The 12,302-nt window shown below is 54.0% G+C and overlaps 1 protein-coding gene across 6 annotated transcripts in view; it reads right to left on the minus strand.

Moving 5' to 3' along the window:
• Positions 1 to 12,302, minus strand: part of AXIN2 (axin 2) — a 78,367-nt gene that overhangs the window by 3,346 nt on the left and 62,719 nt on the right. For 5 of the 6 annotated variants that reach the window (XM_032457032.1, XM_032457030.1, XM_032457031.1 and 2 more), the window contains 7 exons: positions 7,059 to 7,161; positions 4,454 to 4,594; positions 3,822 to 4,333; positions 3,366 to 3,560; positions 2,836 to 3,069; positions 2,252 to 2,347; positions 872 to 1,039 (listed from right to left, as the gene is read on the minus strand). In XM_032457032.1, coding sequence (XP_032312923.1) covers positions 872 to 1,039; positions 2,252 to 2,347; positions 2,836 to 3,069; positions 3,366 to 3,560; positions 3,822 to 4,333; positions 4,454 to 4,594; positions 7,059 to 7,161 — 1,449 coding nt within the window. The remainder of the gene's footprint in view (positions 1 to 871; positions 1,040 to 2,251; positions 2,348 to 2,835; positions 3,070 to 3,365; positions 3,561 to 3,821; positions 4,334 to 4,453; positions 4,595 to 7,058; positions 7,162 to 12,302) is intronic. The other variant, XM_006177448.3, reaches the window with a different exon arrangement.

Raw genomic sequence — 12,302 nt, forward strand, 5'->3', positions numbered from 1 at the left:
AGATACAGCGGAGCACAGCCCACGTGCTCCCTCCAGAGGAAGGCAGCCAAGGAGGCGCAGGTAGGACTCTGGATAAACTGAGGTGAAGGGGTTAGCTGCCCCACGTTGAGCCAGCTCTTGGCTCCTGAGTCCCTTTCAGGCCCTGGGAGGCCAAGGTGGGCACCTGCAACTGTGTAGACGGGGAAGGAGAGCCCAGACGGAGGGCAAATTCTCTTCCCAAGGCCCCGGCAGGGAGGGGAGGCAGTGACCCAGCAGAAGAGTGGCCAGCCCTGTCCCCCTGGTGCCCACCCACAGGTCCTGCCCATTCTGTCACGGACAAAAGTGCATCCTTCCCATGACTCATCACACAGAATGAGGCGGTTCTCCAGGCAGAGAGGCTGAGTGAGGAGAAGGTGGCCTACACGTGCAGGCGATGGTCTCTGCCCTTCCCCGAGCCTTCAGTGTGGACGGTGTCTTCTAGATCCAGCCAGGAGGGCAGGCTTTCTGTCTCCTAATCAATCCGTCTGTCTGTCTGTCCTCTCCTTCTCTCTACCCCGACACCCCACTCCACAAGATGGCCCCAGCCCAGCTCTCCTGACAAAGCAAGCTGTCTCCTTCCTCCTCGGAGCCTTGTTCACCTGGTCGAAAAAGCCCGTCCAGGTCCCCACAGAGCCCTCCCCGCTGCTGCTGCGTTATTTCTGCGGGTGGTGAGGGGAAGAGGAAGACGAGACAGAAGTGAAGCATCAGGCAGCCCAGTCCAGAGGCTCCCCTGGGGTTCCTGGGCCCCCTCCCTCCGGGCCCCCGCCAGGTCCAGCCAGGCCAGGGAAGTGACTCTGGCTCTTGGTCCTGAGCAAACAAACTCTGGAGCAGAGAGAAGCCACAGAGTTCTTACCTATAATTTCCCTTTTTGCTGAGCTGCTCTTTAAAGTGGCCCAGGGTCAAGCTCTGAGCCTTCAGCATCCTCCTGTAGGGGATTTCTTCTCCGCAGAAAAAGTAAGTGACGACCAGCTCGCTGGCCTGGAGAGCGTGGACCCCTGCTAGTTTCTTTGGCTCTTTGTGACTGAAAATAAGATGGAAAAGCAAGAACTTCAGCATTTAAAGGCAGCAAGTGTGCGTACATGTGCACGCACGCACACACACACACACGGAGGCTCTACAAACACTGTCTTCAGAGGTAAAGTGAGGCTGCAGCCATGTGCTCCAAGCGTGTCTGGGTGAGGGGCCCCCATGTCCCAGGGGCAGCCCCTTCTGGTGGACACACAGTCCTACCCCAGGCCATCTGCGTTGGGGCACACAGGAAGGGACCACTTCCTTCCACCAAATGGGGGTACAGAGCAGTCTCTACCAGGTGGGCACAAACGGGGTGCCTGCTGATGAAAAGGAGACACAAGAAAATATCTCAGAGTCACAGGGACCCTCGCCCAGATCAGGGTTTGCTGTAGAGACAGACCCAGGGCTGGCATGAACTCAGAATGCCAGGGCCCTCTTGGGGTCAGCCCTCAGTCAGAGTGGCTTAAAAACCAACCAAAAAAAAAAAAAAAAAAAAAGCTGCAGGCCTGGACAGCTGATGGGCTTAAGGTCAACCACTTAAAACAGGGGGCAGGTCTTCTCATTTCACATGCTGCTCATCGCTCACGATGAAGAAGCTAAGAAAGAAAACTTTAATGATTTAGACCATTTTTGATCTCTGTAGCTGATTACTTTTTAAATGCACCATCCATTCTGGAATGAAACGAAGCCAGGCTGCCTTGTCTACTTTGCAAGAGTGTAAATTCACGAGAGGAATTGTGACGCGACTAGAGAAGATATTCTGTCTCCCCCAACCAAACAACAAAGGTCGCCCTCTCTCCATCTCTGCGATGGTGGAGAATCATCTTCCCACTCAGTGCGACACAGATGTTTTTCCAACTTGCTAACTTTCTAGCCGAACAGAGGCAACATTTCCATCTGGGTTTGGGTGACTTTTATCCCTCTGCTAATGGCTTCACGTCTCAGCCTGTGACTCACATGAGCCCAGGCACCCTGAGCCACCCATCTACCACTTCAGGAAGGAACAAACACTTGTGCACGAGTCACGATGCATTTCTCAGTGCAGGCAGGGCTTCCGAAGATCCTAATTTTCGGCAACATCTGGGTTTACTGTTCTTTGTTGAGAATGTTAAGATCAAGGTGATTTTATAGACTAAAAAAGGTCTTCAAAAATCACCACTCCAGACAGCAAATACCCTCAAAACATGGGCAGATCCCAGCAACGCCAGGTAAAGACACTCACTCTTCTGCAGCCAGGCTTGGGTTGGAGAAGGACGTGGCTCCTGGCTGACCAGTGGTGGAGTGGTTCCTGTCCCTCTGCTGACTTGCTGCGCAGCACCTGGGGACACAAAGGATTCAGAAGGAAGCCTGCTGTTCCCAGGGCAAATGGGAAGCAGAGAACTCCCTTCACTGGCCTCCTAAGGAGAGACAGACCCAACTTCCCTCCGTGGGGAGACCCAACTGAGGCCTTGTGCTGACAGGGGCTCTAGGAGGCCTGGAACAGCCATGCTCAGCACCCCGGGAGCCCAGGTTTGGACACTGCCAGCCCAGGCAGAGGCCTGAAGGCTCCAGATTCCCCATCAGTCATGGCTTCTTACAAGCTCATCCTACCAGCCCTAAATGCTTGAGATATTCATTAAAAATGGGATTTGTAAGGAATTACTGAAATTCATTCTACTCCTCCTGGGCATGACTTGTTAGACCCTGGTTAGCTCTTCGGAAGGAATGGAACTAAAGGGAACCACTTGGAGAGGCTGGCAAGGGGACTCTCCGCCTCCAACCCCCACCCCTGCCTCTCCTCTGACCTCTGCAGCCTGGTCCACTCACCGCTGTTTTGGGGGCTTGGACACCTCGGCCAGCCTGCGGCAGGCCTCCTCCAGCTGTGCCAGGGTGTTGGGTGGGGTCAGGGGAGGCATGGCAGGGTCCTGGGCGAACGGGTGGGCGCGGGGGGCCGTGCGGGGATGCCCGCCGCTGCCCCCCCACAGGTGGTGGCGGCCGGCCCGCTCCGCTGGGGCTGCGCGGGCAGACTCCAGGGGGTAGGCCCGTTTTGTGCTTTGGGCACTGGACAAGGAACGAGAGAGAAAGCAGAGGAAAGAAACGGGGTTAGAAAAACTGGAAAATGTGACTTCGATAGAAAACTCTCTATTCTGCCTTCAGAGAGGGGAGAAAAAAATAACTCTGCCATAACACGAACAGGGGGGCGTTGCCAAAACATGGCATTTTTGTGGTCTGCTCAGTCCAACGTTTAATATTAAGACGGCAGGAGCAAACAGTCCCATTTGTTTTTGGCCAACTGCAAAAATAGCCATCCCCACAATGCCTCCGCGGCGACCCCGGGCGGCGGCGGCGGTGTTTACCTATGGGGCCTGGGCTTGCCGGGCCGCTCGCTCTCCAGCACCCACTGCCAGACATCCTGCGACCTGCCTCCTTCCTCCCCGGGAAGCTGCAGCGCCCCCGCTCCGCCGGGGGCCCCTCCTTCCCTGGCGGGCAGGGCCGGGCCCGGCTCCGTGCCTTTCCCACTTCGTTTGGGTGGGGTACTGCCTCTGCTGCCGCTGCGGGGAACCAAGAACCACATCCATCCCGGAGACCCCGGGACGTCACCATCTCCGGGGCCCCCCGGAGCGGACAGGTGGGCGAGGGACGGGTGGGGTGACATGAAAGCCCCAGGCACCTGCTCCCCCTGCCCCGCCCCACCCGGGCCGCCCTCCTGGAAGCTAAGTGCTTGTGACCTCCGGCCCTCCACCGCACCCGCCCAGAGGCTCTGGCTGGGGGAGAAGCCCCAACTGGAACACGCGGGTCTCCCCGACACTCACCCGAACTGCTCGGATGCTGAGGGCTCCGGCAACCTGGGGTGGCTCTTGCATTTCGAGTAGGAGTAGTACTCGGCACCCCCGGGGCAGAAGCAGCGCACCCGCTGGGTGGCCTCGGCCTCGATCTCCTCCTTGGTCTTGGGGACGGCGTGGTGATGGATGTAGTGGTGGTGGACGTGCTTCGTCGTCTGCTTGGTCACGAAGCCCTTGGCCCCGAGGAGGGGGCAGCTGGCCGGGGAGGCGGCAGCGGGGGGCAGCTTGCCCCCGGGCGGGAGGAGCGGGTGGTACTGCTGGTGGTGGTGGTGGTGGTGGTCAGGGGAGCGGGCGCGGGGGCTGTAGCGGCCCACACCTGGGGACTGGCAGCCGGGGGTCTTGAGGACCCTGGACAGGTGGTCATCCAGAATGGTCTGCGGGTCCTCCTCATAGCTGCCCGAGGGCAGGAGGGAGAGGGGGTGCTGGGTGGGCCCCGCGTCCCGGGAGCTCAGCGCCAGCTCCGAGCCCTCCTTCTCTTCATCCTGGAAGGAAAGGCAGGAAGGGGCGCGCCCCGGTCAGCAGGAGCCCCCAGCCCCCAGGGCAGGTTGGTGGATCAGGGGGAGGAGCGAGGTGGCACCTGCCCAGCCCCAGCCCAGCACTACCTCTCGGATCTGCTGCAGGCGCTCCTCCAGGCTGTGGCGGGTCTCCAATTCCAGCTTCAGCTTCTCCAGCCTGGAGATCAGCTCGGCCGCGAAGGTGGCGGGTTCCACCGGGGTCATCTCCTTGGGCAGGCGGTGGGTTCTCTACAGGACGCGGGAAGAAGAGGGAGCGGGCGTGGTTAGGGGACCAGCGCCCGGCGGCTGGGGCTTCCCGGGCCTGGGGATGGGCTCTGCGGCTCCACGTCCACGTCCGCATCGCCGTCCGCGCAGAGAGCGGCCAGCGCGGGGGCCCGGGCTGCTCGGCGGTTTTATGCGCTGGCGCCGCGGCCTCATGGAGAGCCATGGTCCCCACCAGCGCCTGCCTTGGGCAGGAGCAGTTGGTCACACTCCGAGAGGCCCCGCTTGCTCTCTCTGTAGTACAACCAGCCCATCAGTCGCTACTCTGAAGTAGGAAATCTTCAAAGACTGTTGTCAAACATCAAAAAAAAAAAAAAAAAAAAGAAAGAAAGAAAGAAAGAAAGGAAAAAAAAAAGCAGCTCTCTGAGATGGGGAGGGGAGAGAGCCCAACTCAAGGAATAAAAAGTAGAGCCTAAACAGAAAGGTAGTGGGAAATTAAAAAAAATAAGATTGTAAGGGTGGTGGAGGGGTGGGGGCGCGCGCGCGAGAGAGGAGTCACACGGCCCAGATCAGAAGAAGTGGTAATTTATTTCCTGGCCGCACACTGGGCACCTTTGAGGTGGTGTTGTCTGACACTGCCCTAGATCCCCCTCGTTTTTCTCCACCCCTCCTCCCCATCTCTTTGTACAGAAAATGAAGAAAGCTGCTGCAGGCTAGTAGCAGAACACTGCTGAGTTTGGCTGCCTGAAGCTGATCTATCAAGGGAAAAGGGAACATCTCCAAATCAAGTATGGAATATAAAAAGGCACGGAGAACGCCTGCCAAAAGCAGCAAACAGAGAGAACCCCCACCACCCAGCTCTCGGTCCTCCTCCTGTCATCTCTGCCCCCACCCCCAGCCCCTCGGTGCTTCTGCCTTCTTCTCTCTCATTTCCCTCCTGCTTTGGCCCTTTTCTTTGGGGTCGGGGTTGGGGGGTGGGGGGCACAGCCGAAAGCCAACCTGCAGAGGCCAGCATCCCCCCCAGCAGAGGAGCTGGGCCTCACCACGGCAACCGCTGAGCTGCAGAACCATGCGAGGGGAGAGAGGCCCATCTGTAGGAGCCTGCCGCTCTCGCACAGGCTGGCTCCATGCAGCCCCCGATCAAAGCGCTGCCTCATGGAGAAAGTCGATTTGCACACCCCAGGACGAAATCATCTAATTTACAAGCCTGGGCTATAGAACTTTTCTTAAACACACCTACCCCCACCCCACCCCCGACACCAAGTCAAAAAATTATATAGCACCAATATTGTTGGTGGGGGAGCACTGGGGTTTACTGAGGTGGATGCTGGAAGACCCCAGAAAAGCGATGTTAATATGCTAATTTGACAAATTTAAGTCTGCCCTGGACCATTCAAGGAGCTTCTGGAGAGAAGTTGCTCCAGCAACAGTCCACACACTAATGCAACATGGGATTAGCAATTCGACGTGCTAATTTTCTAAATGCGACATAACCGATGAACCCCAACTGGATTCTCTGAAGCTGGCAGGAAGGATTCATAAATAGAGGTGTGCTCTAAGCTGGGCACTGTCCTCCCCTCCCTAAGGAACAGCTAGCTTCCTTGCAACCTGGATCTCAGAGTATCGCAAGAGGCCTGGCTCCTGAAATGCAGACAGGGAGGCTCTCTTAGGTACAGGGCGCCACAGGCTGGCTGCTCTCCAGGACTTGGAAATAGAAGGGGAGGTCCCAGAAAAGCCCTTCACACCATGCTGCCTCCCATCTCAATCACAGGAAGAACCTGCTCCTGGGATCCTCACTTCCAAATACTTCATTCATTCAGCACTTACTGGGTGCAGATTCAACAGCAGGTCCTAAGCAAAGTCCTGGGGTTGGAAACAGACAAGAGGGAGCAGCTGACCTCCAGGGCTTCAGAAGTCAGCAGGGGAAATGGCCAAGTACAAAGAGAAACGGATGACTGAAGTGACCCAGCCACGCAGTCAACACGAGGAGAGTGTCCCTGGGATGTACTTTTCCTCCCATGAGAGGCAGATTCCTCTGGCCTCCTCATTCCTTCATCCCATCAGCAAGTGTTTACTGAGCACCTATGATGTGCCAGGCACTGTGCTGGGCTCTGTGGAAACGGCAGTTAACACAATAGACCATTCTAGTGGGAACCCAACCCAAAGCATGGGTTATCTACTACCCTTCACCCTTTTTTGATTTCTGGAAAGGAACTGCATGGTTTCTTTCTCATACAGAACTTTGTTTTGAATTGAGAAAATACAAAAGGTCAAGCAGGTCACCTTGAGCTTCCCTCGGCCAGCTTGTTACATCCCAATGAACCTCGTAACACCTCTTGCGTGGTCCTTCCCTTCTCTCCCTTTCCCCCAGAGGATCCCAGGCACTGCTCCTCCTGCCTTCCCTATCCCCCCCTACTCTGCCTCCCAGCCCTTTTCTTCCAGACTTAACATGGCAGGCAACAGCTGCCTCCCCCATCCAGACTCTACTCACCGGGAAATGAGGTAGAGACACTTGGCCATTGGCCTTCACGCTGCGATGCATTTCTCTCTGGAGCTGTTTCTTACTCCCCACACGATAAGGAGGGATTCCATCTCTAAGGGAAGGAAAAGACAGAACCCACAGGTTCATGAGGATGCTTTAGCACATGGACTGACTCACACGAGCCATCATGAGATCCCACCAAAGGACAGGACCACATGCCTCCATGGGAGTGCACCCCATCTCCAGGCACTGTGGCTGTTCCCACAGGGAAAGATCAATCCGAGATCCAATTGCCAAACATCCTGCCCATCAATCCTCCCTGGAAACTTGGCTTCCTGTCAGACACAGGAAACCTGGAAAGAGTTCATGTCTCAGCTGTTGTCTTAGAACTGGGTACACTGCAGAATGAAGGCTCCCCTATTTTACAGGTGCCCTAAGCAGGAGAGTGTTAAGACCCCTGGGTTCTTCTAAGAGTCTGTTAGCACCGACTATTACCCCAAATCCGGAAGTCACAGCCTTACGGAGTATACCAGGGCAGAGTGCTCCAAGTATAGGGATCTGACCCACAGACGACTAAGCCAGGCACTGGTTGGAGGTATGTGTAATTCTCCAACAGTCAACCTCCCAGCTGTTTCCAAATGTCTTCCTTTCATCAATCATCTCTGGGCTCCTTCCTTCCCTCAGCTCCAAACCCTACCACCACCCCCAACCAACAGATTCTCAGCCACATGACCAATGCGGGCACAAAGAGTAAGTCCCTACTCCGACGTATTCTGTGCAGTTCATCCAGATGTTTGAGTACCTACTGTGTGCCAGATCTTGTTCTAGGCAACAAGCAAGAGAGCACTGAAGGAAGGGAATAAAAATGCAGATCACTGTCCGTAGGAAGCTTATGTTCTAATGGAGTGTTACAGGCAGGAAGCAAGAATAAAAATGCAAATCTATTGTATGTAGAAGGTGGTAAGTACTAAGATGAAATACACTGCAGGTAAGGGGGGGAGAGGGCAGTGGGGGGAGGACAGAGCAATTTTAAAGTGTGGGCGGGGAGGCAGGGCCATGAAGTTCTCACCATGAAGGTGACTTCTAGGCAGAGACCTGAAGGCAATAGGGGTCCTTAAGTTTTTAAATTTTTGTTTTTGTTTTTTTTAAATTTTTATTTTAGTGTAGTTGATTTACAACGTTAGTTTCAGATGTACAGCAAAATGATTCAGTTATACACATATATACCTATGTTTGTTCTTTTCAGATTTTTTTGCATTATATGTTATTACAAGAAACTTAATATAGTTCCCTGTACTATACAGTAGATCCTTGTTGTTTATCTATTTTATATATAGTAATGTGTGTCTGTTAATCCCCAACCCCTAATTTATCCCTCCCTGCCCTTTCCCCTTTGGTAACCAGTTTGTTTTCTATGCCTATGAGTCTGTTTTCAGCTTGTAAATAGAATTTGTATCATTTTTTTTTTTTAGATTCCACATGTAAGTGATATCATGTATTTGTCTTTCTCTGTCTGACTTACTTTGCTCAATATGATAATTTCTAGGTCCATCCATGTTGCTGCAAATGGCATTATTTCATTCTTTTTTGTGGCTGAGTAATATTCCGTTGCCTTAAGTACTTTATCATTATACTTTTAAAAAGCAAATGGAAAAGATTTGAAAACAAACAAAAACAACTCCACCCCAGCTAGTCTTCACTAAAAACACAACCTGGAGTTGCTATGGTTTTTTTTTTAAAAAGACTTTTGTTCTGGAAAGCAGTCAATGGTCAAGGTGTGATTATTTTCCCATTGCTGTTCCTTCTGGAAGCCACTTATTTATAAAAGCCTCAGGGCTCAGACATTTCCATACTGAATCATCCTTTGAGGCTGTAAATATTGAAATTAGCTGTTTGGCTATTTCCCTTTCCCTGGAGTTTTGCTCACCGTCAGATGGGAGGAAGGAAAATACCTCTGGCAGTGCGTGAAAATCAGCTGTGCCTGAAAATACCCAGAAGTAGCCTGCCTGGGTTAACTGGTTGACCTCCAGCTCCTTATCTGTAAGGCCCTAGAATTCGAAGTGGCTGCAGTTTCCGGAAGTCTGCTGCCCTGGGCTGGAGAACGGGGCCGCCTCGGGGATGATGATGATGCAGATTATGGTAGGTGAGGAACTGACCTGTTGGCCAAACTCTGGCTAAGAAGCACATAAAGACTAATTCTACGGAGGGTTTGGGGGAGAAGACAGATCAACATGAAGCAAGGACTTACGTGGAAGTGTTGAGTCCTGTCCCAGAGAAAGGCAGATGGTGCACTCTGGAAACGGTTAGCTGGTTGACCAATGAGCTCCAGTCTCCCAGACAGCCTCCTACTCACTAAGGCCTGGGACTTGACTGGACCCATGAAGGCCAAGTAGTATAAAAGGTTCTAAGTCCAGAAACTTGCCGAACCACCTGGAGCTTATTTACCAAAAATTTTCACCCCAGGATCATTTACAAGACACAGGAGGAAGGCAGGCTTCCTCGAGCATGCCTGGCTTGACCAGTAACCAAATGCCACGCCAGGTGACTCCAATCCAAGGCTGCCAGCCCCGCCATATACTGAGTTCCTACTGCGGGTCAGACACAGCTGATGGATAATCCAACTTCATTCTCACAAATGCTCTAATTCACCACATTTCACATGTGACCAGAGATGGTCCACAGCTCTCCTGGAGTCATAGTCAGGAGGTCAGATCCAGGCTTCTCCTCCAGAACAGGGGTCCTTAACAACCTACAGTTCCAGGTCCAACCAGAGAAGCCAAGCTTCTTGACTGTCTGAATGTAGGGGGGATGGGAGCACCATTTCCTAAGCCCCACGGAGTCACCTGACATTCTGCAGGGGTGAATGGGAATTTGGGGAACATGCTGGCAAGTCATCCCCCACCACTTAGTACTCACTGGCTATGGGGCAGGCCGGTGGTTCCCAAGGTACAGTGACCATCTCCCTGCCTCGCACCTAAAATTGTGGGGTTGGGGTGACGTGGGGTGACAGGGATTGGGTCTCATGCTAATCTCACCAACTTCTGCTGCCCCAGGGCTGCAAGACAATGCCCATGTCCTTCTCCTGACCAGCAGCTCTTCCCGGGACTGAGAGGATGGCTCTGTTCCAGGCCTCTTCTGGACAATCTTGGGGTGTGTGAGTCAAGTGCCCCATGGACCCCACTGTGACACATGCAGGGCTCCAAGAGTCCCAGAGGGACCCCATCCATCCCCTCCAAGACTCTGTCCTTGAGTGTCCCCTAGCAGCTTTGTTCGTTTCCCTTTCCTCCCAGGTGAAATGAGTAGTAAGGCTTTTAGACTTTTTCTTCTCCCATATAAAGCAGGAGAAAGAAAAGGGAACTGGTGGACGCAGGGATGAAAGGAGGGGTAGGGGAAGCAGGTGACTGGCCATCTGAAGGCCAGGGGAACAAATGGTTTTTCTAAACACTCCCCCAACCAACACACCCGCCCTTCTACACCCAGGGCAGGTGAAGGATCCAACTGCAGGAAAGGAAACTTGTGACCAGAGCAGAAGAGGGAGATTCCAACTTGCAGAGGCTCAAAGAGGCTTAACAGGCGCCTTCAAGGAAATGTGGCTTTCATTCTACCCCCAGCCAAGAATCTTCTTCCAAAACAGCCCCTCATTCCAAGGGAGGGGGCTCTCTCCTTTTTATCCAGGCTCTGAAAGTCTGTGATCAGTTCCCTGGCTCCTCAGAACTGTGAGCTGAAGTGTGCCCGAGTTTTGGTCCCTATACAGTCTCTTTTAATTATAAACATTTTAGCTAACAAGCCCGCTGCCGGGCCCAGCTGTTTCTGGGCAGCACTGGGTTTGAAGTGTGGACTTCGCTTAGCTGCCATTTAAGTCGAGCCAATTAGCTTAGCCTTTTGACTCGGCGGTGCCCGGCGTAACCTGAACGTCGTCTCCCGGCGGCTTGGAAACAGCAGACTCACGCACGCGCACGTGCGTCCGCTTGCATCTCCATCTGGCGACCACTCCGAAGACCGCCTCTCATCACGGCCAACATCAAAAGCCTGGCTTGTAAGATAAGGCCATATTTGAAGTTCCCTCGGATGCTTCCCCCGAAGTAAACCCATAAATAAGATATAAGGAAAATACACCTGCACCACCCTCTGCGCCATGAGAAAAGTCAGGGAGATGCCCCCATGCTGCCCACGTAGCTTTCGCAATTCCTGGCCACCTGGAACAGAGAAGCCACCACATCTGGGCGGCAAGGACCAGCTGCTTCTGACGTCCCCAGCCCCCGGCTTCATCCTTCTATGGGCCTACAATCCTTCTGCGACGATTCAAGGACTGGGGTTGAGGACTTTGCTGGGAGTCTGGCAGCTAACTTTCAAAAAAAAAAAAAAATTAAAAAGCCATTTCTTCCGAGAACGTAGGGTTTCAGAGCAACAGGCTCATAAAAACAAGCCTTCTCAGAGGCCCACTATCAAGACCCAAGTCCCCAGCCATCTTTAACAGGGCTTTTTACTTCGCGGAAAGACAGAAGTCAGCAGCGGGCTTTGGGAGAAGGCAGTGAACGCTTTAAAGGCCCTGCCTGCTAGGTCCCTCCAGGCCCCTGTGCAGCTCCCTGCAATAACCAAGGGCAGGGCGGTCCAGCCCAGCTCCTCCCTGGCCTCTTGCAAAGGCCCCCAGGACTTAATTGGGTCTGTCGCAAATGAGACGATTGCTTCCCCGGGCCTGTGTCTAATGAACTCCAACCTTCTGGAGTCTATTGAAGGCCGCCTGTGACCCCCTCTCCCCCTCTCCACAGCCGCGTCCCCTACCCGACTCCCAGCAGGGCAGCCAGCCCTGCTCCCAGCCCGCTCCCAGCCCGGTACAGCCCCTCTCTGGCCATTGTGACGGGGAGAAGCAGCCAGGGCTCTTTTTCATGCTTTATGGGGCGCTCCTATTCACTTGTTCAAGGAAATTTCAAAGGGGCCTGCTACCCTCTTATCCTCTCTAAGCTTCCCGGGATGAACAATGGGCTGAAAGCGATTCAGTTCAGCTTTTCATCCCCCACATACTTTATTTCTTGCCCAGCGCTCTCATCTGCGCCAGGCCCACATTTGGCAGAGCTCTGAAGAGGGGGTCTAATCCCAGCCCTGGGAATCCCGGGTGACCCGCCCGACACTGGGCAGATCACACACACCCAGGGCCAGCCGGCCAGAAAGTGCCTCGCACGGCCCGGGCTTTCAGTGCCTGCCAAGCCAGCCGGGCAGGGGAGTGGGCAGGGCCAGGGACCCACAGGGATCTCT

The sequence above is a fragment of the Camelus ferus genome, chromosome 16 (assembly GCF_009834535.1).
Source record: "Camelus ferus isolate YT-003-E chromosome 16, BCGSAC_Cfer_1.0, whole genome shotgun sequence".
NCBI classification, from domain to species: domain Eukaryota; kingdom Metazoa; phylum Chordata; class Mammalia; order Artiodactyla; family Camelidae; genus Camelus; species Camelus ferus.